This window comes from Panthera onca, chromosome B3, assembly GCF_046562875.1.
Source record: "Panthera onca isolate mPanOnc1 chromosome B3, mPanOnc1 haplotype 2, whole genome shotgun sequence".
In the NCBI taxonomy this organism is placed as follows: domain Eukaryota; kingdom Metazoa; phylum Chordata; class Mammalia; order Carnivora; family Felidae; genus Panthera; species Panthera onca.
The window spans coordinates 72,015,130-72,040,588 of record NC_138344.1 but is presented as its reverse complement, the minus strand read 5'-3'; the positions used below and the strand labels follow the sequence as shown (position 1 = coordinate 72,040,588).

Genomic DNA, 25,459 nt, shown 5'->3' with positions numbered 1-25,459 from the left:
GTGTTCTAGCTACAGATAAGTGTAATTTCCATGCCCATACATCTGTCTATAAAAACCACTGAAATTAATCAAAAAGCCTCTTTTAGTATTTTTTGATATTTGAAATCTTGCTCCAGTCAAAACCTTTCAACAAAGAAAAAGATATCAACATGTATAAAAATTCAGAATACATAGTAATACATTTTTAAAAAGTATACACAGTGTAATCATGTAACTTAGTCATTAATGATATGGGAAATTTATCCAAAGTGATCTCAATAAAACTGAAAATAGGGAGACAGAAAAAAAGGCCCACATATTCAGCTTTTTTATGCCAATGGGGAAGCAAACTCACCTATTCCAAGGATTTTAATTCCTATAAAATGCCTAGTTTTCCACTGCCCATCACAAAGGTGATAAACTCAAATTTTATCATTGACTACATAATACATTTTCATTTTCCTTGAACTGACAGGCTCACTTCACTCATTTTCAAGAAAATGTATGCCTGTTACCCAAGTCTGCTTAAATGGCTACTTCAACTTGTTATTCAAATAATTGTAAAGTTTTCCTTAAGATAACCATCATATTTCAATTTGCACACAGAACTGGTTTGTGTGTACTTCACGTTTCTTTATACAAAATATTAAAAAGACATGCTAGAGTGTTGGGATTACTTACTGTTGATCATTTTTATTGCATCAAGGACATTCTTAGAGAAATAGCCTCCCCTTCCACGAGTATGTGGTAATGAATTACTTTGGTGCCAATTACCTTGATTTGTGCTAAGGCACTAGCTGTTTTTGTTGTTGTTGTTTAATTTCTTTTTAATATTTTTAATGTTTTTATTTATTTTTGAGAGATAGTGCAGACAGAGAGGGAGACAGAATCGGAAGGGGCGCCTGGGTGGCTCAGTTGGTTCAGCGCTGGACTTCAGCTTAGGTCATGATCTCACAGTTTGTGGGTTCAAGCCCTGTGTCGGGCTCTGTGCTGGAAGCTCATAGCCTGGGGCCTCCTTTAGATTCTGTGTCTCCTTCTCTCTTTGCCCCTCCCCCTGCTTGTTCTTTCTCTCTGTCTCAAAAACAAATATTTAAAAAATATATATTAGAATCCTTAGCAGGCTCCAGGCTCTGAGCTGTCAGGACAGAGCCCAGCGCAGGGCTCAAACCCATGAACCATGAGATCATGATCTGAGCCAAAGTCAGACACTTAAAAATTTTTTTTTTTTTTTTTTTTTAACGTTTATTTATTTTTGAGACAGAGAGAGACAGAGCATGAACGGGGGAGGGTCACAGAGAGAGGGAGACACAGAATCTGAAACAGGCTCCAGGCTCTGAGCTGTCGGCACAGAGCCCAACGCGGGGCTCGAACCCACGGACCGCGAGATCGTGACCTGAGCTGAAGTCGGATGCTTAACCGACCAAGCCACCCAGGCGCCCCTGAGCCAAAGTCAGACACTTAACCGACTGAGCCACCCAGGGACCTGAAGGCACTAGCTGTTTTAACTACCATTGCTTTTGCATTATCAGTGAGAACTAATGATAAACCTTCCCAACCTGAAGGAAAACATTTTCTTCCTGAAAATCAGTGGGGGAATGCATACAGTTTCTATGTGGTAATTTCTTTGGGTTATGTATTTTTTTGTGGTAGAGAAATTCAACAGAACCCTTAATTGTTGTACTATATTTGGATTCTTACCGGCAACCAGAAGCTTTGTTGTGTGGAAGAGTCTGATGTAGATGTTTTTCTTGACTTTATAGGGGAAGTTAGAGATTTGACCTGCTAGCCCACAATTTCCAGTCTTTTGGTCTTACGGAACCGTTGAAGAGTAGCTGATGGAGTGGTTGCAGGACTCACACTTCTCAATTGCAAAACTTAAGATAAAGCTGGAGTAATCAAAACGACATGATATTGGTATAAGGATGGATGCTTAGATAATGGAATAGAATTGAGAATCCAAAAATAAACCCTCACATTTGTGTCATTTGATTTTTTTTCTAATACATAATTTGATTTTTTTTCCCTAATACATAATTTGATTTTTTGACTGGGACAGTTCAGTGGGGGAAAGAATAGTCTTTTCAACAATGAGGTAACCATATGCAAAAAAATGAAGTTAGGCCTCTTCCCCACACCATACACAAAAATTAACTCAAAATGAATCCTAGATCTAAATATCAGAGCTAAAACTATAAAACTGCTATAGAAATACAGGTAAATCTTTTATGTCCTTGGATTAGACAAAGCCTTCTTAGATATGGCCTCAAAAGCACAAGAAAATAATTTGGACTCCTTCAGAATTAAAAACTATCATGTGTGAAAGGACAACATCATTAGGAAAGTGAAAAGAAGCCACTGAATGGAGTAAATTTGTAAGTCATATCTGATAAGAGACATATCTGGAATATAAAAGGAGCTCTTATAACTGAATAATAAAACAGTAATTCAGTTACACAATGGGCAAAGGATGTGAATAGGTGCTTCTCCAAAGAAGGTAGACAAATGGTCCGTAATCACATGAAAATGTGCTCAGCATCATTAGCTGTCAGAGAAATGCAGATCAAAACTACAGTGAGATACTACTTCACATGCAGTGGACAATGTCTCTAATAAAAAAAAGCCAATCATTATGTGTTAGTCAAGATATGGAGAATTTGGCATCCTGATAAATTGCTGTTTGAGAATATGAAATGGTGCGGTCACTCTGGAAAACAGTCTGGCTCCTCAAAAAGTTAAACACAGAGTTACCATATATATGACCTAGTAATTCTTCACGTAGGTATGTACTCAAGGGAAGTATGTCCACACAAAAACTGACATGAATCTTCATAGCACCATTATTCACAGTAGCCAAAATATGGCAATAACCCAGATGTCCAGCAGTTGATGAATAGATACAGTAGTAGATCCATACAGTGGGTCGTTAGTCACAGAAAGGACAAAGTACTGACACATGCTACAACATAGGTGAACCTTGAAAGCATGTTAAGTGAAAGAAGCCAGATGGAGAGGCCACATATGTTAGTCCATTTATACGAAATGTCCAGAATAGACAAATCCGTAGAGACCAGTTAGGTTAACAGTTGCCTAGACCTAGGTGGAGATGTAGGCCATCTTTTGGGAAAGAGGAAAATGTTCTAAAGTTAGATTGTGATGGTTGCAGAACTCTGAACACACTAAAAGCCGTTGAATTGTATGTAAGTTCTCTCTCAATAAAGCTGTTTAACAAAGAGAGTAATGACTGTGAGGCTGCCAAGCAAACTTGGCATTACTATTAGGAAAAAATTCTATACCTGAGTAAATACTGAACTTTGTATTCCAGTTTTACTAGGATAAAAAGATGACCAAATTACCTACTCTTTACTTTTCAGAAAGGAGAAGATGAATATGCCAACGTTGATGCCATTGTTGTATCAGTGGGTGTTGATGAAGAAATTGTTTATGCCAAATCAACTGCCTTACAGGTGAGAGGTTTATGGCAGTTTTAGGCCTGAGAATCCTCGAATCATCGATGGCACTGTTCAGTGTGGTATTCACTAGCCATATTAAAAATTAAATTCTTCAGTCCCAAGTCTCAAGTACTGAGTACCATATTGGAGCTGGTAGAGAATATTTCCATCATCTTTAAAAGCTCAGTGGACCCCCCCCCCCCCCCACACACAAAACAAGGAAGAAAAAATTTTAAAACATAAACACATCCTTATTTAAAAAGAAAGAAACAACCATACTTCAACTAAAGAAACACAAAAAAAGGTTTGGTGGACAGCCCCAAAAAAGAAGTATATAAATTGGGATAGATTTAATCGTATATAACAATAAAATCTAACAGTGGATTAAGTAGAACGGTTTTTTCTCTTTTAGTTAGTCTTCAGGAACACAGGGTTTTTCTGGTCTGTCTTCTGCCATACATAGAGGCCAGCCCTTGGGCTCATGGTGCAAAAATTGCTAGAGCTCCAGCCATTACATCTGCATTCCAAGTAGAAAGAATGGAGAAAGGGAAGAAAATGAAGACATCTTTCCCTTTATGAAGATACTTGAAGTCCCACAGAATACTTTTATTTATAACTTATTGGCCAGAATTTAATGGCCATAAGCTGCAAGAAAGGATAGGAAGTAGTCTTCATGCTGAGTGTGCCCAGCTAACAATCCCAAGTCTTTCTGAGAGGGAAGAAATGAGTAATTGGTAGGCAGCTAGCAGTCTTTGGGGGAGGTAGAATGTGCATTTCCCTGATGTGCTACTTTGTCCCTTGTTTTATGCGTTTCTGTTCTAAATAACCGTATAGTTCATAGAAACACAAATTATCCGTATGATTTGGTGGTCTTTATTATGGAATATTTCAAACATCAAAGTAGATAAATAATAATGTGACACTCTAATGTACCCATTATCCAATATGTACCCATTATCCAATAAATTGTAAGCTCTTGGCCAGTTTCATTTCATTTGTATCCACATCTAGCTTATTTTGAAGTTAATTCCAGATACCTTATTTTATAAATATTTCTGAGTAAGTACATTAATTTTTTTTAATTTGTAAATACTGTTGTTACTTTTGTCTTTTCCTATAGACGTGGCTCTTTGGTTATGAACTGACTGATACTATCATGGTCTTCTGTGATGACAAAATTATCTTTATGGCCAGCAAGAAGAAAGTGGAGTTTTTAAAACAGATTGCTAACACTAAGGGCAATGAGAATGCAAATGGAGCCCCTGCCATCACACTGCTGATACGGGAAAAGGTCAGAACTAGTAAAGAATGTGTCATAAATGTGAAAGAATGTTTAAAAGTAATAAATGGAAATCCCTCTAGGAATTTAAAAATATACAGGAGAAGATTTTTGCTGGCTAACATTGTAATTACAAAGTTTTAGCACATCTTCGTTGTGTTGGTTAGGAAGAAAAAAGTTCAGTAACCCTGTCGGTTCTGTAGCAAAACACACAGGCTGTGAGTTTCTGTCAAACATGGACTTTATGTGTCCATTCTCAAGGGTAATGTCAACTCGTTTGTTTTCATCTTAGTACTTCAATTGGCATAAATACCTGGGGGTTTTTTGTTTTAAGTCCTCTCCTAACATGGGGCTGGAGCTCACAAGCCTGAGATCAAGAGTTGCAGGCTCTCCCAGCTGGGCGCCCCTAGAACAAAAATAATTTTAAACATCCTTAAGAAAACAGATGTACCTCATACTCAGTGTTTATCATATGTGGTCTTTTTTGTCGTACTTTCCACCTGACACTTTTTCTCAGGATATTGTTCCCCTGTGTGCATGAGTGTTTTAGCTGTTCCTGAAGAAAAAGAATAGTCTTGTCAACTTATGTGGCACTTTAGTTTGTAAAAATATCCAAAGAAATTTTGTGTTAACTTTTAGAGTTAATTCTGCCATAAGGAAGTAAGTAGGTGAGGCATGGGGAGAAAATTTATTCTTTCTATCGTTCCAAATATTTGTGCCTGTTACTAGTAGAACATAGATGTCTAATTCTAAAACTAATTAACAAGAGTCTTTTCTTTGTGGCACTGATAGAATGAAAGCAATAAGAGCAGCTTTGACAAAATGATTGAAGCCATTAAAGAAAGCAAGAACGGCAAGAAGATTGGAGTGTTCAGCAAAGACAAGTTCCCTGGAGAGTTCATGAAGAACTGGAACGACTGCCTCAACAAAGAGGGCTTTGACAAAGTGAGAACACTCCCAGAAACATGCAGATTAGGAGTTTCAAAGATAGAAGTGTGACAGCTTTCCATAACAGATAGTGCAAAGAATATGTTTTGGGAAAAGTATATATTCCTTCAGATTTCCATTTTCCATTCTGTTTGGCTGAGCAGTAAGCCAGTTTGACTTTTCAGTCAGGAATGGCCCATTTGGAAGATAGTTTAGCTCTTGCAGGGGGAAACAGAAACCTCTCTCTCTCTCTCTCTCTCTCTCTCTCTCTCTCTCTCTCTTTCTCTTTTTTTTTTTTTTTTTTTTGTTAAATATTTATTTTGGGAGAGCATTGAGGCACAAGCAGGGGAGAGGGAGAGAGAATCCCAAGCAGGCTCCTCACTTTCCTTACAGAGCCTCATGCAGGGCTTAAACTCACAAACCACAAGATCATGACCTGAGCTGCAATCAAGAGTCAGACTCTTAACTGACTGAGCCATCCAGGTGACCCCAGAAAAATCTCTTATCCAGAAAAAATACATTTTTTCCCCTCCCTGCTCTCCTGCCTGTCTTCCTTTTCTGCCTTTATAAGATCCTCTAGAGAAGAGTGTTTACATTTACATTTAAATGGTATATTAGTTCAATGCCTTTTAGAATACACACAGTGAGCTGGTAATGAGCTATTTTAAATGTTTATTCAGTCCAAGAAAAGAGTATTTTTATATTCCGTAAACTACTGATGAATGGTGTGCTAAATAACCAGGTAACTTCACTGATGATACTCACATTGGGAGAGAGGCATTTTTTTTTAGCAGTTCTGTATTTACCTGTTAGAAATTCTTATCACTTTGACTGCAGATAGATATCAGTGCTGTTGTGGCTTATACCATTGCTGTAAAGGAGGATGGGGAGCTCAACCTAATGAAGAAAGCAGCTAGCATCACCTCTGAGGTCTTCAACAAATTCTTCAAGGAAAGAGTCATGGAAATAGTTGATGCAGATGAGGTAAATGGAGAGGGGAAAGTCTGTACTATTTTAATGAAGCAGAAGTAAGTCCCTACCGTGCAGTGTTTTTTGCTGCATGTTTGGCTTCCTTTGAAATTAGGCCTTTGATACAGAAGTTGCTGGTGTGTAATTTTGCCCGTTCTCTTTCTAAATAACTATAAACCTGTGCTAGTTTCCTGATGTTACCCAGTATTTTACTTGAGAATTCCTTGCATAGCTGTGGATTTCACATATTCTCAAAATCTGCTTTGCAGGTATACCAGTATATTACCTCACACGTAAGCCATTTCATAAGGCTTATATAACATCCTCAGTGATGTCAGGATATGTGTTGTCCTCAAATAATGTCCAAAAATTCAACACTTTTAGACTCTTTGCCACCCTCTGGTGAATATTGTTAACGATTGTTTTATTTCTTTATGCTTACAGAAAGTTCGACACAGCAAACTGGCTGAGTCTGTGGAAAAGGCCATTGAAGAGAAAAAATACCTTGCTGGGGCAGACCCTTCTACTGTGGAGATGTGTTACCCTCCTATCATTCAGAGTGGTGGCAACTATAATCTCAAGTTCAGTGTGGTGAGGTAAGTATGAGAACTTCAGATTATAACAATCAGAGCATTTCAGCTTTCGGCCTGTTTTTTTCTTGGACTCATTTTGGAATTCAGAAAAGTTTAGTCTCTGTACCCTACGTGGAGCTCAAACTCACAGCTGAGAGATCAAGACTCAGACACTCCACTAACTGAGCCAGCCAGGCACCCCTGCATATTTTTATCTTATTTCACGTTGGTACTCCCTTTTACTTGAGCATTTATTTCATTTTGCTTTTCCAGATGATTAAAAATACCAAGAGGGCCACCTGGGTGGCTCAGTCGGTTAAGCGTCCGACTTCAGCTCAGGTCATGAGCTCACAGTTCATGTGTTCGAGCCCCACGTTGGGCTCCGTCCTGACAGCTCAGAGCCTGGAGCCTGCTTCAGATTCTGTATCTCCCTCTCACTCTGCTCCCCCACCCCCATTCATGCTCTTTGAAAAATAAATAAATGTTTAAAAAAATTGTTTTAAATATCAAGAAAAATGTAAAACATGTTGAGAAAAACCATTAAGGTATTATGAGATATGCCATAATGTAATTCCCCTTCTGAGTTTTTTCTTTGAATGAAAGGAAAACGTGCTATTTATTTATTTATTTATTTATTTATTTATTTATGAGCGAGCAAGCGAGCACATGCATGTGTGAGAGCAGGGAAGGGTCAGAGAGAGAGACAGAGTCAGAGAATCCCAAGCAGGCTCCGAGGCTCTTAGCTGTCAGCACAGAGCTCAGCGCGAGGCTCGATTCCGTGAACTATGAGATCATGACCTGAGCCAAAGTCGGCCCTGATCCAGCTGAGCCACCCAGGTGCCTGTAATTTTTAAAAATATTATGAAGAATGCTGTTTTTCCTGGTCAGGCTGAAGGAACTAATTCATAATGCATAGTACAGTTCATAGTGGCTGGTGGAAAAGTGATGGCTTACCCTTGAGCTTAAAACTATAATGAATAGAATTTGGTATATTTTTTGTCTATTTAGGAAACCACAAGTAAGCTTCTCACTGAATTTTTATCCTGTGAGCTTCAGTCAGTAATTTTACCTCTTTATAAGCTAATCTGTTTTTTAAAAAGAGTGTAGGTCCTTCTTCAGCTACGGGATATAACAGGGAAAGGTGATTATAGATGTTTTATGCCAGTGCTACTAAGGACTTTGCTAGTTTGCGTAATGAAATGCTTTCTTCTTTTGGTCTCTAGTGACAAGAATCACATGCATTTTGGGGCCATCACTTGTGCCATGGGTATTCGCTTCAAATCTTACTGCTCCAACCTTGTTCGCACTTTGATGGTTGACCCTTCTCAGGAAGTTCAAGAAAATTACAACTTTTTGCTCCAGCTTCAAGAGGAACTGCTAAAGGAATTAAGACATGGTGAGGTGCCTTAGAAAAGATTCGGAAATGAAGTCAACTAAAGTGTCTCTAGTGTTTAAGTGCATTTATATCCCTGAGGCGTTTATACTAAAAATAGAATTCGATTTTACTAGCTTTGAATCACCCTAGCATTTCACTCTTCAGTCTTTTAGCATGAGTGGTTGTTGTGGTTTTACATTGGTGTTTGCAGAAAACTTCTGTGACCAGTTAGGCCTCTGCATCCAAATCTTCATAAAATATCTGGCCTTGTTACTTTTCTTTGGTTCTGAGAACTAGTATCTCTAGCAACAGAATGTGTATTGTTAATTCTACATTGAATGGATACAAGGAATCTTAGTCTAAGGGCAAAACTAATAGCAACTCTGCTAAGCAAGCAATTGCATATCTCAGAAGGAAACAAAGTGCTTGACACCACACCTCTTTTGTCTTGAGACTCTACACTCCTAGTTGGCGAAATGGGACTTCAAGTTTTCTACTCTATAAGCCCACCCATGTGCCCATAGCTTCTAGATACAATTCCTCCGTGTTACCTCAAGTCGATCTTGAGAAATCCTATTGGAAGTAATAGTCCCAGGTAGTTTGATGAGGATAAGGACTCCTTTGAGTCCACCATATCTAGACTCCTCTGGCTTGAAGACTGTGTTCATACTATAGATCATGAAACATTAAGGCCAGAGTCGTCCTTTTTTTTTTTTTTAATTTTTTTTCAAAAAATTTTTTTAATGTTTATTTTTGATAGAGACACAGAGCATGGGTAGGGGAGGGGCAGAGAGAGATGGAAACACAGAATCAGAAGCAGGCTCCAGGCTCCGAGCTGTCAGCACAGAGCCTGACATGGGGCTCGAACTCACGAACCATGAGATCATGACGTGAGCTGCAGTCAGACATTTAATCAACTCAGCCACCCAGGTGCCCCTTTTTTTTTAATTTTTAAAAAGTTTATTTTTTTAATTTAAATTCAAGTTAATGTACGGCGTAATAACAATTTCAGGAATAGAATTTAGAGATTTATCACTTACGTGTAACACCCAGTGCTCATCCCAACAGGTGCCCTCCTTAACACTTATTTAGCCCATTCCCCACCCAGCTCTCCTCCAGCAAACCTCAGTTTATTCTCTGTATTTAAGAGTCTCTTATGGTTTGTCTCCCTCAAGGCCAGAGTCTTTGTAATAGTAATTCACCCATTCAGTAGTCCTATTTTTCAAAATGTATGATAACTTGAATTATTACGCCATTTATCAACTCAAATTACTTCACTGAGACCTGGCATCCCATAGTCCTCCTGCGTCATTGATTCTCAAACAGTGTAACTAAGAGTGACTAGGTGAGTTGTTTATTTAAAAATGCAGAATTCTAAGCCCTACCACTCCTGCAGCTTCATTTCTTAGTTCACACTTTGAGAAACTCTGCTTTAGGGAACTTAATAGGTGAAAAAATGTTGATGGAAACGTAGTGGTCGTAGGGGCTCCTGGGTGACTCAGTCGGTTAAACGTCTGACTTTGGCTCGGGTCACGATCTCACAGTTTGTGAGTTCAAGCCCTGCGTCAGGCTCTGTGCTGACAGCTCAGAGCCTGGAGTCTGCTTCGGATTCCGTGTCTCCCTCTCTCACTGCCCCTCCCCTGCTTGCTCTTGTGCACTCTCTTTCTCTCTCTCTCAAAGATAAAGACATTAAAGAAAATTTTTTTTTTAACTTGTGGTCATTTTTGTTTTTGGGGGTTTTTCTCCACCTAAGATACTACAATGTTTCCTTTCTGTCTTGTCATTAGGTGTGAAGATATGTGACGTGTATAATGCTGTCATGGATGTGGTTAAAAAGCAGAAGCCAGAGTTGCTGAACAAAATAACCAAAAATCTAGGGTGAGATGTGATGAAGTTCATTGTCACTCTGAGACAGTTTTCATGACTGGCCGTGGTCAGGCAAAATATTCTTAGATCAATTCACCCAACATTTATGGACTCTTAAACTTACGGTCCAAACACATAGTGTTATCAGAGAATGTGGGAAAGATTTCATTTCTACTTCCTGGGAAGAGGTAGAGATTTTTGCAGACCAATGTAGTAGATGCCAATAGACCTTCTAGGCTTAATACTAGTGTTAGGAGTCGTTACTTAGTGTATGTCCTCTTTTAGAACACTTCAGCTCACATTTGCAAATGAAATACTCTTGAGATATCCTACAATTAAATTTTTTTTTTTTCAATTTTTATTTAATCCAGTATTTCTCCAATGTATTTGACCATTCATCACCTAGAAATACTCAACATCTTATAGAACCAAAGACATTTTGGAAGACAAAGGCTCTGGGCAGTTTCCTTAGATGGAAACTAGTCTGGGATATATAGTTTCTTTCTGGAATTTTCTGATGGACAAGAGGAAATACATTGGCTGTACCAAGTCTTGGCCCAGGTGACTTAATCCTAGTTACCAACAGTCCACAAAAAATCACCTTGCTTGGGGCACCTGAGTGGCTTAGTCAAGCCGATTCTCGATTTCGGCTCAGGTCGTGATCCCAGGGTCGTGGGATCAAGTTCCACATCTGGCTCTGTGCTGAGTGTAGAACCATGTTTTAAGATTCTCTTCTCCCTCTTTCTCTTTCTCCCACCCTCCCCCCTTTGCCCCTCCACTTGTGCTCGCTTTCTAACTCCTAAATATAAAAAAAAGTTTTTAATTTTTATTAATTGCTGTGCTTAATCCACTTACTATGGTCTTGGTAATATTCCCCTTAACAGTCTACTAAGTTGTTTATAGGAAAACTGGTAGAATATTGAAATTTAAATATGGTGTATAAGCTAAAATAAAGAAGGCTTGATATAATAAATGTTACACGAGGTACTTAATTAGGAAATCTGTTTCAACATATTATTAGCCCAAAGACTGTCCTCGAATCCTCTTCCTTAACTGACTGAGCAGCAGGGCCAATCACTCAACATACTTATCTGCCTTATCCTGAAAATTGAAATAGAATATATTGTACTTGACCCATGTTAGAGATCTTTTAGCCTATTGCTGAAATTTCTCTTCATTTCCTTTTTAGGTTTGGAATGGGAATTGAATTCCGTGAAGGCTCTTTAGTAATTAATAGTAAAAATCAGTACAAACTAAAGAAAGGTGAGTTTTACAGGCGTGCAGTAGGAAAATACTTTTTTGAATAATTTCCTTTAGCTTCATCTTCCCCATTTTCTGTGTAAAATCTACACTTCTCCATTCTCTCACGGTTATAGACTGACTCCTGTTTGCTGTTTTAGGGATGGTTTTCAGCATCAATTTGGGATTCTCAGACCTTACTAACAAGGAAGGGAAGAAACCAGAAGAGAAAACCTATGCTCTGTTCATTGGTGACACAGTGCTTGTGGATGAGGTGTGTATTCTTCTTTGACCTTTGATTGTTCATGAACTAACATTGAAAATACATTTTATATTCTTTGGAGTTTTTTTCTTAAAGGTGTTTGTTAGGGGCACCTGGGTCAGTTAAGCGTCCGATGCTTGATTTCGGCTCAGGTCCTGATCTCACAGTTCGTGGGATTGTGCCCCTCAGTGGTCTCTGTGCTGATAGCCCAGAGGCTGCTTGGGGTTGTCTCTGTCTTTGCCCCTCCCCCACACGCTTGGGCGTGCGCTCTCTCAAACTTTTTTTTTTTTTTAAGTGTTAAATGCTAGCTGAAGGGAGAGGTCCATGTGACAGTGACCCAATACAGCTAGGAATAGAGATTGTCATCCAAATACAGAGAATAATTTATTAAAAAATTTTTTTAATGTTTATTTTTGACAGAGACAGAGCATGAGTGGGGGAGGGGCAGAGAGAGAGGAAGACACAGAATTGCAAAGCAGGCTCCAGGCTCTGAGCTGTCAGCACAGAGCCTGACGCAGGGCACAAACTCATAGACCGCAAGATCATGACCTGAGCCCAAAGTCAGACAATCGACTGAGCCACCCAGGCACCCTCCTTTTTTGTTGTTGTTGTTTTTTACATTTATTTACTTTTGAGAGACAGAGTGTGAGCAGGGGTGGGGCAGAGAGAGAGGGAGACACAGAATCAGAAGCAGGCTCCAGGCTCTGAGCTGTCAGCAGAGAGCCTGACGTGGGGCTCAAACCCACGAACTGTGAGATCATGACCTGAGCCGAAGTCGGACGCTTAACCGACTGAGCCACCCAGGTGCCCCACAAATACAGAGAATAATTTAAACCACACAGTTCAACTTGTGACTTGAACCTGGATCATGATAATATTGGGAACTGATTCTTTTTTAAAATTTTTTTAACAGCTTTATTGAGTTACAGTTTACATACCATGCAGTTCACCTGCTGAAAGTGTTTAATTTAGTGATTTTTAGTATATTCCCAGCAATCAGCACCACAGTCTAATTTTAGAACATTTTTATCACCTCAGAAAGAAACCGTGTACCCTAGCAGTCACTCCTCATTTTCCCCCCAAACTCCCCAAACCTAGTCAATGACTAAACCACTGGTTCTGGGCAGTTGTGGTCTTTTATAATTCTTTTTTTCACTTAGCAGAACTGATCCTTAATGTTCATAATAGCAAATACTTCTGAGTTCTTATTATGTTAGCACTTTTATGCATTAATTCACTGAATTATGATACCCTGTGAAGTAGATACTTTATCCTCAGATAAACTGGGGCACAGAAGTAGAAGTAAGTTGCCACATATCACCACTAGAAAGTGATTGAGGCAAAGGGCGCCTGGGTGGCTCAGTGAGCATCTCTTATTTCGGCTCAAGTCATGATCTCCCAGTTTGTGGGATCGAGCCCCATGTCGGGCTTTGCACTGACAGTACGGAGTCTGCTTGGGATTCTCTCTCCCCCTTTCTCTCTGCCCTTTCCCCACTCGGGTGCACTTGAACTCTCTTTCTCAAATAAAACTTTTTTTAAAAAAACAAAACAAGGGAAGGAAAAAAAAAAAAAAAGAGGCTAGAGTGGGAGAGAGCCAAAGCATAAGAGACTCTTAAAAACTGAGAACAGGCTGAGGGTTGATGGGGGGTGGGAGGGAGGGGAGGGTGGGTGATGGGTATTGAGGAGGGCACCTTTTGGGATGAGCACTGGGTGTTGTATGGAAACCAATTTGACAATAAACTTCATATATTGAACATAAAAAAAAAAAGAAGAAAATAAACATTAAAAAAACAAAACAAGAAAGTGATTGAGGGACGTTTCACATCAAGCCTGTATTCGTAATCATTATCCCAGAGATTTTAGTATCCACAAGTTTCGAAGCATTGGCCAACTGTATACTAGGCTAGAAAGCGAAAGTGCTTTATTTAAATGCTCTTGTAAATGTCTCTGACTTCTTCCTTTTATTCCAGGATGGCCCAGCTACTGTCCTCACTTCCGTGAAGAAAAAAGTGAAGAATGTGGGGATTTTTCTAAAGGTAGGAAGAAGAAAAGCAAGTGGTGTAGGAAGTTTGGTACTGTGGAAAGGCTAAAGTAATAACTGGCTAAAAAGGTTAAAACTGGAATTGCTGATTCTCATTTTTCCCCCATAGAATGAGGATGAAGAGGAGGAAGAGGAGGAGAAAGATGAGGCCGAGGACCTGTTGGGAAGAGGTTCTCGGGCAGCACTGCTTACTGAAAGAACACGAGTGAGTTTGTTGTTTTAATCCACATTGATCTCTCTCTCTGTCCTCTGGCTCCCATCTGGGGCACGTCTGTAAGACTGGCAGTTCTGCTGACTTGGGTGTGTCCTCTAGAACGAGATGACCGCAGAAGAGAAGCGGAGAGCGCATCAAAAGGAACTGGCAGCTCAACTCAACGAGGAAGCAAAGAGGCGACTGACTGAACAGAAAGGAGAGCAACAGATTCAAAAGTAAGAGTTTGTGTTGGGCAACGAGGTTGTCTTAGGTTTGTATTTGATTTGTAGAAATTCCTCAAAAAATGTTTTTATCCCCACTCCAGAGCTCGCAAATCTAACGTGTCCTATAAAAACCCATCTTTGATGCCTAAGGAACCACATATTCGGGAAATGAAGATCTATATCGACAAGAAGTACGAGACCGTGATAATGCCTGTGTTCGGTATCGCAACACCTTTTCACATTGCCACAATCAAGGTATGAGCATTGAGTCAGGATCCATCCAGACTGGTTCTGAAACTATGAGTTGTGCTTTCCATAGATTATTTTTCCGATTCCTCTACCCTCTGCTCATTCTCCACCCTTCTCACTTTGCTGACTCCCCCTCTCCTTGTCTCCTGCTGTTGTTCTCCTTCTTTTCCATTTTGCACTTGGTTAGAAAGTTCAGTGATCTCCTAGTCTAGAAATATAATTTGCATTAAGCATTTGTCTTATTTTGTTTTAGTTTTTTTTATAGGGAGAGAGCATGAGTTGGGGGAGGGTTGGAGAGAGAATGAATCCATAGCAGGCTCCATGCTGAGCGTGGAGCCTGACTTGGGGCTCAATCCCACCACCCTGGAATCATGACCTGAGGCAAAATCAAGAGTCGGACGCTCAACTGACTGAGCCACCCAAGCACCCCCACCCCGCCCCCCGCATTAAACATTTTTTAGCATGTTTTTGGACATGTGGTTCAGGGTACTCTGAGAAGCCAGTGATTCATTTGGAAGCACACATCTTGTCATACAAAAAAAATAAGCTAGGTGAAGGTAAAAAAAAATTAGACTTCGGTGAAGGTTTATAGGCTAGGTTTAGCAGTCAGCTTGTAACTCCTAATTTAATTTTAATGTCTCTAAGTACTAACCTTTACTTTGGAAAGAAACTTGTTTATTTTGTTAATGCTTTCCTTTTCTTTGAGCAGAATATAAGCATGTCTGTGGAAGGAGATTATACTTACTTGCGAATCAACTTCTATTGCCCAGGCAGTGCTCTTGGCAGGAATGAGGGCAACATCTTTCCTAACCCAGAAGCCACTTTTGTCAAGGAAATGTGAGTCCCCGGGAAAACAACCATCCCCCATCCCTGCTGGTTGGAGTGGTCTCTCAGGAACATCTCATTGTGCTTTGTACGGTTTTGATGATGGAAACCAGTTTAGAATCCTCATGAATATATGTTAAACTGATTACACATGTTTTGCAGTAGAATCATAAATAAGGAAATGTGTGCCTCATTGGAGTCTGTTCCTTCATGGTGTGGAATGGGATAATTGGCTATGCCAGATTTGAAAAATAAGTGTGATTTCCCACCCAGTGGATTAGCCATTTATAACATGCTCTATTTAAGAGAAAAGAAAGAGGGATGTTTTTCAGCTTTCCAGACACTGTCTTACCATTTACTGGTATCTTTATCTTCTGAAATACATTTAAGTCCGTTAAAAATACAGTGAAGAGTGCAGGTTACCTGACCTGATAAAGATACTTCTGTAAGTTCTGGCTCCTCCTTTTTCACAGCACATACCGAGCTTCAAATATGAAGGCACCTGGAGAACAGACTGTACCAGCCTTGAACCTCCAGAATGCTTTCCGAATTATCAAAGAAGTACAGAAGCGCTATAAGACCCGGGAAGCAGAAGAGAAGGAGAAGGAGGTGAGCCTGGACACCAACAGAGCACCATTGTGCAAAAGGATACGTGTGGGTTTGGAGGGGACACACAGTTACATGAGGATTCACAGTAATTCTCGTTCTACTTAGGGCATTGTGAAACAAGACTCCCTAGTGATCAATCTAAACCGGAGCAATCCCAAACTGAAAGATCTATACATTCGCCCAAACATTGCCCAGAAGAGGATGCAGGGTTCCCTGGAGGCCCACGTCAATGGTATGAACTCTCGTGTGTCTGGGCTTTGTCTCTGGGGCACATTTGTAGGAATGACAGATGGATAATCTGTATGTGAAGGAGCTGCTGGAAAGAATCTATATATATTGCTGTACATGCACAAGGAAGGGAAAGAAGCTCTGTGTGGTTTGCGGCATTTTCTGTGACTCGGTTCCAATCAGCCAGAAAAGACGCAATGTCTTCTGGCCTCACCTCATGCTGCTTGATGGTTAGCTGCTTCCTTTGTTTTCCCCCAGGTTTCCGCTTCACATCTGTTCGAGGAGACAAAGTGGATATTCTGTATAATAACATCAAGCATGCTTTGTTTCAGCCATGTGATGGAGAAATGATTATTGTGTTGCACTTTCACCTCAAGGTACGCTTTTTGATTTACAAGCTGTCAGATCTTGGGCAAGATCTTTCTGTTACTCTTTTTCTTTTAAAATAGTTACGAATAGGGACACCTGGGTGGCTCAGTTGATTAAGCGTCCAACTCTTGATTTCGGATCAGATCATGATCTCACGGTTAGCCTGCTTGGGATGCGCTCTCTCCCTGTCTGTCCCTCTCCCTGTCGTGCACGCGCACACACTCTCTCTTAAAATATATAAACTTTAAATTAATAAATAAATGATGAATGATATCACCTATCACAAAAGGTAAAGGGGGTTGAATAAGATAATGTTTATAAAGTCCACAGTGTCTAAAATCTAGAAGGTGCTAATAAGCGTGTATGTTCCTTTGGTGTGCTGTATAATAACCACCAAAACCTAAGGTTTTCTCTAGATTCCTGTCTCTGAAATAGAAAAATGTTTCTTTAGACAGTTTATTTTCGGCAAAATCTCCCAAGTTCATTCTAATAAATAGGAATACTTTAAAAAATGTATACGCTCTCACATTCCCAAATGTCATGACGACACCAGGGACAGTTTGACTATTTTTACATAGATGCTGTGGTTTCCAGGGTAGATACTATTTATACTTCACGTTGTTTTGTTGTGATCTTGCCTCTTTGTTGTGTAGCCTGAGTTTTCTGACTGCTTTCTCATTTTTTCCACTCCGTGCCCCCAGAATGCCATCATGTTCGGGAAGAAGCGGCACACGGATGTGCAATTCTACACAGAAGTGGGAGAGATCACCACGGACTTGGGGAAACATCAGCATATGCATGACCGAGATGACCTCTATGCTGAGCAGGTCTGTGAGATTGAGGATTTTATTTGCAGGGTATTGAGGTAGCTTGTGGTTCAGATCTGAGTTCGGTAGTTATATTTTGTAAATAACCCCCTCATCTTTCTGCAGAACAACTCAAGTATGTGCGGGGATGGTATAGTGCAGTGGCTTGTGGGGCAGACTTGAGTTGCAGACTCAGCTCTGCAGTTAATGGTGTAGTGGGCTGGGTTAAACTCTTCGTACTGGCGTCACAGGAATGAGAATTAAGGACCACAAAAGTACTTCAGGCTTTTTGAATGGATGTACGAGTGAAGTGATAACTGTAGCTAATTAGTTTTTTTTTCCTTCTACAGATGGAACGAGAAATGAGGCATAAACTGAAAACAGCCTTTAAAAATTTCATTGAGAAAGTAGAGGCTCTGACTAAGGAGGAACTGGAATTCGAAGTGCCTTTTAGGGACTTGGGGTAACATATCTCTTCTTTTTGACCTGAAGTGTCATCTGCCTGTTAGAAAAATTGGTCATTCTTCCTTTATAATAATTTAACATCACAGATCGTGTCCTTTTTCCTTTGATTGAAAAACCTTTGAGACATCCATTCCCTCTTGAACATTTTTAGGCTGGGGTGAGTGGCTCAGACTGAGAGGCTTCCCCTGTAAATAACTCCAGTGAGTATGCTGGAGCTGGGTTTGGAATGGGGAAAGGCAAGAAGTGTATTGTGGCAGCACGTTTCTCTTGAGTGGGCCCAGTCCCTGTGAGCCTTTCTCTTACTCTCTTTCAGATTTAATGGAGCTCCTTACAGGAGTACCTGCCTCCTTCAGCCCACTAGTAGTGCGCTTGTAAACGCTACAGAGTGGGTGAGTATTTCTTCCCTTTTAGTAAGAAAATTGTTAGAGAAAAGAAAGGGTAGGTGTTTTGAAAACTAGGTCTTTACTATTCCTAAAGATTTTCTTAGACACGACTTACTGAACAAATGATTCTTTAAGTAGTTTTTTAAATAGTTTCTTCAGTTTCTTTAAATTTATTCCCCTTGAGGAAAGATTTTGATCTTGCAAATCCTTATACTGAGACTTGTCAGTACATTGCATTGCTTTTAGTCTTCCCGAAAAGCGGTAGTGATTTTTAGGCCCTGAAAGTATTTGAAAATGCTTGTGCTTTAGGGGACTTATGTGATAGTGATCTCATTTCTCCCTGACAGCCACCTTTTGTGGTGACCTTGGATGAAGTGGAGCTGATTCACTTTGAGCGGGTTCAGTTTCACCTGAAGAACTTTGATATGGTGATAGTCTACAAGGACTACAGCAAGAAAGTGACGATGATCAACGCCATTCCGGTAGCCTCCCTAGACCCCATCAAGGAATGGCTGAAGTAAGTCAGTCTGCCAGCACTCTCCCATTTACCCCTTGATCCCTCGATTACAGAATACAAGCATGGTATGTTGTATATAAAATCTGCTGGTGGACTTAAGGGAGAAACTGCCGTTGGGGAGTTATAGCCCAGGACTTAGAAATTTGGCATCTGTTAGATAGAGTTATTAACTTCTTCCTGAAATTCCAACAGTAGTTGATGAATATTTACACATACAAAATCAAAAAAAAAGTCATCTTTGACTCTCCTTGATAGGTGTGTAAAAATCTGAATACATGTATAATCAGTTAGTTATAAAAAGGGGATATCTCTTACTAGTTCTTTTACTTTTACTGAAAGATAATTTTTTCAATTTATTTTTTAAGTTTATTTATTTATTTATTTGAGAGAGACAGAGACAGTGCAAATAGGGGAAGGGTAGAGAGAGAATCCCCAGTAAGCTCTGCACTGCCAGCATAGAGCCTGACGCAGGGCTCAAACTCATGAAACTGAGACCTGAGCCGAAACCAAGAGTCGGATGCTTAACCAGCTGAGCCACTCAGATGCCCCATAAGATAAACTTCTTGAATTTTAGCCTTTTACGTCCATGTATACACACTTCAGCTATAAAAGAATTTCTCACAGGAGTACCAAAACTCCAGTAAATAGGGAGATGTTATACTCTAGGTAAAGGGTGAAGCTTGGGTAGTGGTGAGTATAATTTGCTCTGCGCTCCACACACCCCTGCCTATTACCAGTGAAGGAGAAGTGCTGAGATGTGACTCTCTTCTTAAGAGGTGGGTTGAGAGAACTTAGAAATAGTGAGAAAGATACAAATTTATGGTTTTCCTGAGGATTTTCTTAAGACATAGGCAGGTAGGTGATAACAATATCCCAAATATGTGTTGTAAAGGTGACTTTTTTTTATTCTTTTCAAATTTTTATTTAATTTCTAGTTAATTAACATACAGTGCAGTATTGGTGTCAGAATTCAGTGATTCATTACTTAATTCAACACCCAGTGCTCATCCCATCAAGTGCCCTCCTTAGAACCCATCACCCGTCTAGCCCATCCCTCACTCACCTCCCTCCATCAACCCTCTGTTTGTTCTCTAAGAGTCTTTTATGGATTGTTTCCCTCCTCCATACGTTCATCTGTTTTGTTTCTTAAACTCTACATGAGTGAAATTACATGGTATTTGTCTTTCTCTGACTTACTTTGCTTAACATAGTACACTCTATCTCTATCCATGTCGTTGCAAAATGGCAAGATTTCATCCTTTTTGATGGCTGATATTCCATTGTGTGTGTGTGTGTGTGTGTGTGTGTGTGTGTACACACACATATGCATCTTGATTCATCAGTCATTGGACATTTGGGCTCTCTCCATAGTTTGGCTGTTGTTGATAATGCTGCTGTAAACGTCTGGGTGCATGTACGCATTTGAATCTTATTCTTGTAGCCTTTGAGTAAATACGTAATAGTGTAATTGTTGGATTGTAGGGTACTTCTATTTTTAACTTTCTGAGGAACCTCCATTGTGTTCTCCAGACTGGCTGCACCAGTTTGCATTCCCACCAACAGTGTAAGAGGGTTCTCCTTTCTCTGCATCCTCACCAACATCTGTTTCCTGTGTTGTTAAGTTTCGCCATTCAGACAGATGTGAGGTGGTACCTCATCATGATTTTGATTTGTATTTCCTTGATGAGTGATGTTGAGCATCTTTTCATGTGTCTTTTGGCCATCTGGATGTCATCTTTGGAAAAGTGTCTATTTATGTCTTCTGCCCATTTCTTAATGTATTTTTTTAAAAATCAGTTTTATTAAGGCAAAACTTACGTGTAATAAAATTCACCAATTTAAGTATGGTCTGATGAGTTCTAATAAATGTGTACAGTCGCGAATCTACCATCATAATCAGGATGTAGAACACTTCTTCACTCCTAAAAGTTCTTCATACACTTTTATGTAAGTCGGTCCCCTCCCTGTAATCCTGTCCCTGGTTTCTATCAGTATGTGGTTTGTGTCTTCTAGAATTTCATGTAAATGGAATCATAAGTATCTTGGTATATAAGTATCTTGCATCTTTCACTTAGCATAATGCTTTTGAAATTTATCCAAGTTGTTGAGTGCATCAGTAGTGTATTCTTTTCTATTACTGAGGAGTGTTCCAATGCACAGATATCCCGTACTTCATTTACCTTAATAGAAATGTTAATTGTTTCCACTTGGGGGTTCTTAGGAATAGCTGCTATAAACCTTACATACAAGTCTTTGTGTAAACGTAAGTTTTCATTTCTTCAGTAGATGACCTAAGTGTGGCACTGCTGGGTCGCATGGTTTGTGGTAAAGTCTCTACGTTTAACCTTGTAAGAAACTATCAAATCATTTTCTGGAAAAACTGCAGTACCTGAGAATTGTAATTGCTGTGCATCTTAACACGTGGCTTTGTCGGTCTTTTAATTTTTTTACTTTTTTGAGCGTGCATACATGAGGAAGGGGCAGAGGGCTTAAGAGAGAGAGAATCGTAAGCAGGCTCCACACCCAGCTCAGTGCCCGATGCGGGGCTTGATCTCACAATTGTGGGATCTTGACCTGAGCCGAAATCAAGAGTTGGTTTCTCAACTGACTGAACCATCCAGGCTCCCCTTGTCTCTTTTTAATGTTGGCCATTATAGTAGCTGTGGAGTGCTGTCTCATTGTGACTTCAGTTTGCATTTCCATGATGACTGATGATGTTGAGCTTATGTGTCATTCTGTATCCTAGAGGAAGTCTCTTCATATTTTTGTCCATGTTAAAAAGCAGATTGTTTGTCTGAGTTGTCAGAATTCTTTAGACTGGTTATAAATCCTTCATCAAATATAGGTTTTGTATATGTTTTCTTGCAGTAGATTCTATGCCTTTACATTTCTCAAGTATCTTAAAGACTAGAAGTGTAAAATTCTCATGAAGTCTGTTTGACCTATTTTTTTCTTTTGTAATTTGCGCTTTTTAGATCTTGTTTAATAAATTGACTAACCCGAAATCATCAAAGTTTTCTGATTTCTTCTAGAGTTTTATAGATTTAGTTCTTACATTTAGGTCTGTGATCCATTTTGAGTTAATTTTTTACTGTAGCATAAGGGTCAAGATTTGTATTTTGCCCAAATATAGCCAATTACTCTAGTATCATTTGTGAAGAGATTACCCCATAGTTAACTGAATTATCCTGGCATCTTGTTTAAAAAAAAAAAAAGCCAACAACCATTTGGAGAGGGTGTAGTTTTGGATGCTATTCTGTTGCATTGGCCTATGTGTGTCCTTATATTGCTGAAACAATTATTGTAGCTTTATAGAAAGTAAGTCTTAAAATCATGTAGTGTAAGTCTTCTGATTTTGTTCCTTTTCAGAATTGGCTATTCTACATAAAGGTTAGAATCTTCTTGTGTCTGTCAGCAAACTGGTCTTTTTAATCTAAGTTATCAACTTTCACATTTATACAATTTATAATGGTGTCCCCTTTTATTCCTGATAGTGATAATTTGTTTCCTCTTTTTGTTGGTCAGTCTGCCTAGTGGTTTAATTCTATTGATTTTTTTTTCATCATTATGAAATGTCCTTCCTTATACCTGATAATAGTCCTTGTTTCAAAAATCAGCTTGGTACGATACTCTTACGGACTTCGAGCTTTATTTTGGTTAGTGCTTACATGACATGTCTTTTTTTCTGTTCTTAACTTACTTTATGTTTAAAGGGCCTTACCTGAAGACAATATATATTTGGGTCTCACTTTTTTAAATCTGTTTTGAGAATTTTTACTTTTAATTGGATTGGTGAAAACAGACCGTTTGCATTTAATGCTAACTATCAATATGTTTGGGTTTAAATCTACCATCTTGCTGTTTGTTTTCCTCTATGTTCTCTGTTGCTTTTCTCCTTTTTATGCCTTATTTTGGATTTATTTTTATTTTTGAGAGAGAGAGCTCAAGGAGGGGGGAAGGGGCAGAGAAAGAGGGAGACACACAATCTGAAACAGGCTCCACGCTCCACGCTTGTCAGCACAGAGCCCCACATGGGGCTCAGACTCAGGAACTGTGAAATCATGACCTGAGCCAAAGTCAGATGCTAAACCGACTGAGCCACCCAGGCACCCTTGGATTAATTGTATGATTGTGTATTAAGTTTATGATGGGTTGGTTGGTTTGTTTGGTAATCTCTACACCCAGTATGGGGCTCCACCTCAGGACCCTGAGATCATCAAGAGTCACATGCCCTTCCAACTCAGCCAGCCAGGCGCCCCCAGGCAGTTACCTCTTAGTTTACAAAATGAGAACAAAAGTCTTGGATATTTGCTCACATATGTACATTCCTGGTGCTCTTCATTCCATGGTGTGGTTCCAACCTTCTAACTCCTTTAATTTTCCTTTGCCTCATAAACCTCCTCCTTTAGCATTTGAGATGCAGGCTTTCTGGTGACAAATTCTCCCAGCTTTTTTCTTAAGTCTTTATTTCCCTTTCACTTCAGAAAGATGTTTTTCCTGACTGTAGATAGAATTGTCTTTTTTTAATACTTACGTGATGTTGCTCCATTGTTTTCTGGCTTACTGGGTGTCTGCTGTCATCTTCGTACCTCTGAACAGGCTGACGTTTTTGTTTTGTATTTCTGTCATCGGTTTCTAGCATTTTATTATCTGCTTTATTGTGGGTTGTTTTGTTTTTTTAATGATTATTCTGCTTGGTGTGCATTGGGCTTCTTAGATCATCACATCCCCAAATGTTCTGGCCGTTATTCTTCAAATATTTTTGCTCTTTCCTCAATCCCCATCCCCCACCCCCGCTTTTTTTTTTTTTTTTCTGAGACTAATTACACAAATTTCATATCTTCACTTTTCAGCATCTTCAAGTTCCTGTCTTCCTTCTTGAACATTTGGAGCATGTTTATAATAGCTTTTTTTTAACGTCATTATCTGATACTTCCATCTACCATCTTTGTATTTTCTGGGTCTATTTCTATTGTCTGATTTTTTTCTTCTGCCCTTTTGCATGTCTGGTACTTTGTGATTGGCTGCCAAACATTGTGACTACACATTTTGGGGTGCTAGGTTTTATTTTTACTTTCAAATGTATTTATTTATTTTGAGAGAGCGTGCACAAGCAGGGGAGGGGCAGAAGAGAGTCCCAAGCAGGTTTTGTGCTGTCAGTGCAGAGCCTGATGCAGGGCTCAAACCCACAAACCATGAGATCATGACCTGAGCCAAAACCAAGAGTCAGACACTCAGCCGACTGAGCCATCCAGGTACCCCAATTTTTTTTTTTAATTATTCATTTTGAGAGAGAGTGAGTGAATCCCAAACAGGCTTCACACACAGTGCAGAGCCCAGCATGAGGCTCCACCTCACGACCAGGAGATCATGACCTGAGCAAAATCACGAGTCAGACACTTAACCACCAACTGAGCCACCCAGGCACGCTGGGTGCTAGGCTTTACAATTTTTTTCTAGACTTCATTCGATGATATAGTTAAGTGAGTTGGATACCACTTCATCTTTCAGAACTTGTTCTCAAATGTCATTAGTGCTGGTTCAGAACAGCTTTTAGTCTAGGACTAATCTGCCCACCGCTGAGGCAGTACTCTTCTAAGCACTCTGATTCCCTGTGTGTTTTAAGGTCTTTCTGTTAAAGCTGGTAGGACCAGGAACTATTTCCAGTTTGGTATGAGATCTGGGAATTGTGTGGCCAACTGCTTTCCAGTGCTTCTTTGCTGAGCTCCAGTTAATTTCCTCTCATGTATGTGCAGATTAGTTCTTGGCCACAGACTGAAAGGGATCCCTCTACACATCTCCAGAGCTTTTTCTGCCATTCTCTTCTCCAGTACTCTCAGCTTCAAAAATTCTAGCTGTATCAGCATCCCCAAATACTTCTCTTTCTCTCAGGTTCTGATTGGGTTCCCCTCCCTACATAGCAGCCTGGGAACTGCCTCCAGGCAGAAAACTAGGGCAGTTATAAAACAAAACCCTGTGTGTTTCTTCCTTTTGGGGACTATAGTCCTATGCTTCTTTTTTTTTTTTTTTTTTTTTTTGAAAGGTTTATTTATTTTTAAGAGACAGAAACAGATCACAAATGGGGGAGGTACAGAGAGAGGAGGAGACACAGAATCTCAAGTAGGCCCCAGGCTCTGAGCCGTCAGCACAGAGCCCAATTCGGGGCTTGAACTCACAAAGCGCAAGATCATGATCTGAGCCAAAGTCGGATGCTTAACCCACTGAGCTACCCACGTGCCCCAGTCCTATGGTTCTTTTTATCCAGTGTTTGAAAGCTGTTTTATATTTTGTTTGGTTTTCTAGTAATTTAAATTGGAAAGGTAAATCTAGTTCTTGTTATTCCGTCCATCATGGCCCGATGTGCAAGTTACAGTGTATATGATGAGGCCTATAATGGATTTGTGGCAGTGGTTCTCAGGTTTTGTGAAGCTTTCTTCTAGTGATACTCACTATTGTCATTTCTTTTTGGGGTTTTTTGGTTGTGGTTTTTTGTTTTTTTCATTTCTCTCTTCCTTCCCACCCACTTGAATTGATTGAGCTTTCCTCAACAGAAGTGGACAAAAAGGAAGTCATTTGAGGGGTGCCTCGGTGGCCCAGTCAGTTAAGCATCTAACTTTGGCTCAGGTCACGATC

At 39.7% G+C, this 25,459-nt stretch overlaps 1 protein-coding gene across 1 annotated transcript in view; it reads left to right on the top strand.

The window, feature by feature from the left end:
• The window catches only part of SUPT16H (SPT16 homolog, facilitates chromatin remodeling subunit), a 39,749-nt gene that overhangs the window by 10,524 nt on the left and 3,766 nt on the right, over window positions 1-25,459 (top strand). Inside the window, exons 2-22 of the mRNA XM_060619167.3 lie at window positions 3,351-3,443; window positions 4,549-4,719; window positions 5,500-5,652; window positions 6,472-6,618; window positions 7,048-7,199; window positions 8,399-8,571; window positions 10,338-10,428; window positions 11,606-11,679; window positions 11,817-11,929; window positions 13,888-13,953; window positions 14,068-14,163; window positions 14,272-14,387; window positions 14,477-14,630; window positions 15,334-15,461; window positions 15,923-16,058; window positions 16,164-16,290; window positions 16,545-16,663; window positions 17,357-17,482; window positions 17,812-17,924; window positions 18,240-18,315; window positions 18,657-18,826. Of these exons, the coding sequence (XP_060475150.1) occupies window positions 3,351-3,443; window positions 4,549-4,719; window positions 5,500-5,652; window positions 6,472-6,618; window positions 7,048-7,199; window positions 8,399-8,571; window positions 10,338-10,428; window positions 11,606-11,679; window positions 11,817-11,929; window positions 13,888-13,953; window positions 14,068-14,163; window positions 14,272-14,387; window positions 14,477-14,630; window positions 15,334-15,461; window positions 15,923-16,058; window positions 16,164-16,290; window positions 16,545-16,663; window positions 17,357-17,482; window positions 17,812-17,924; window positions 18,240-18,315; window positions 18,657-18,826 (2,594 nt within the window). The remainder of the gene's footprint in view (window positions 1-3,350; window positions 3,444-4,548; window positions 4,720-5,499; window positions 5,653-6,471; window positions 6,619-7,047; window positions 7,200-8,398; window positions 8,572-10,337; window positions 10,429-11,605; window positions 11,680-11,816; window positions 11,930-13,887; window positions 13,954-14,067; window positions 14,164-14,271; window positions 14,388-14,476; window positions 14,631-15,333; window positions 15,462-15,922; window positions 16,059-16,163; window positions 16,291-16,544; window positions 16,664-17,356; window positions 17,483-17,811; window positions 17,925-18,239; window positions 18,316-18,656; window positions 18,827-25,459) is intronic.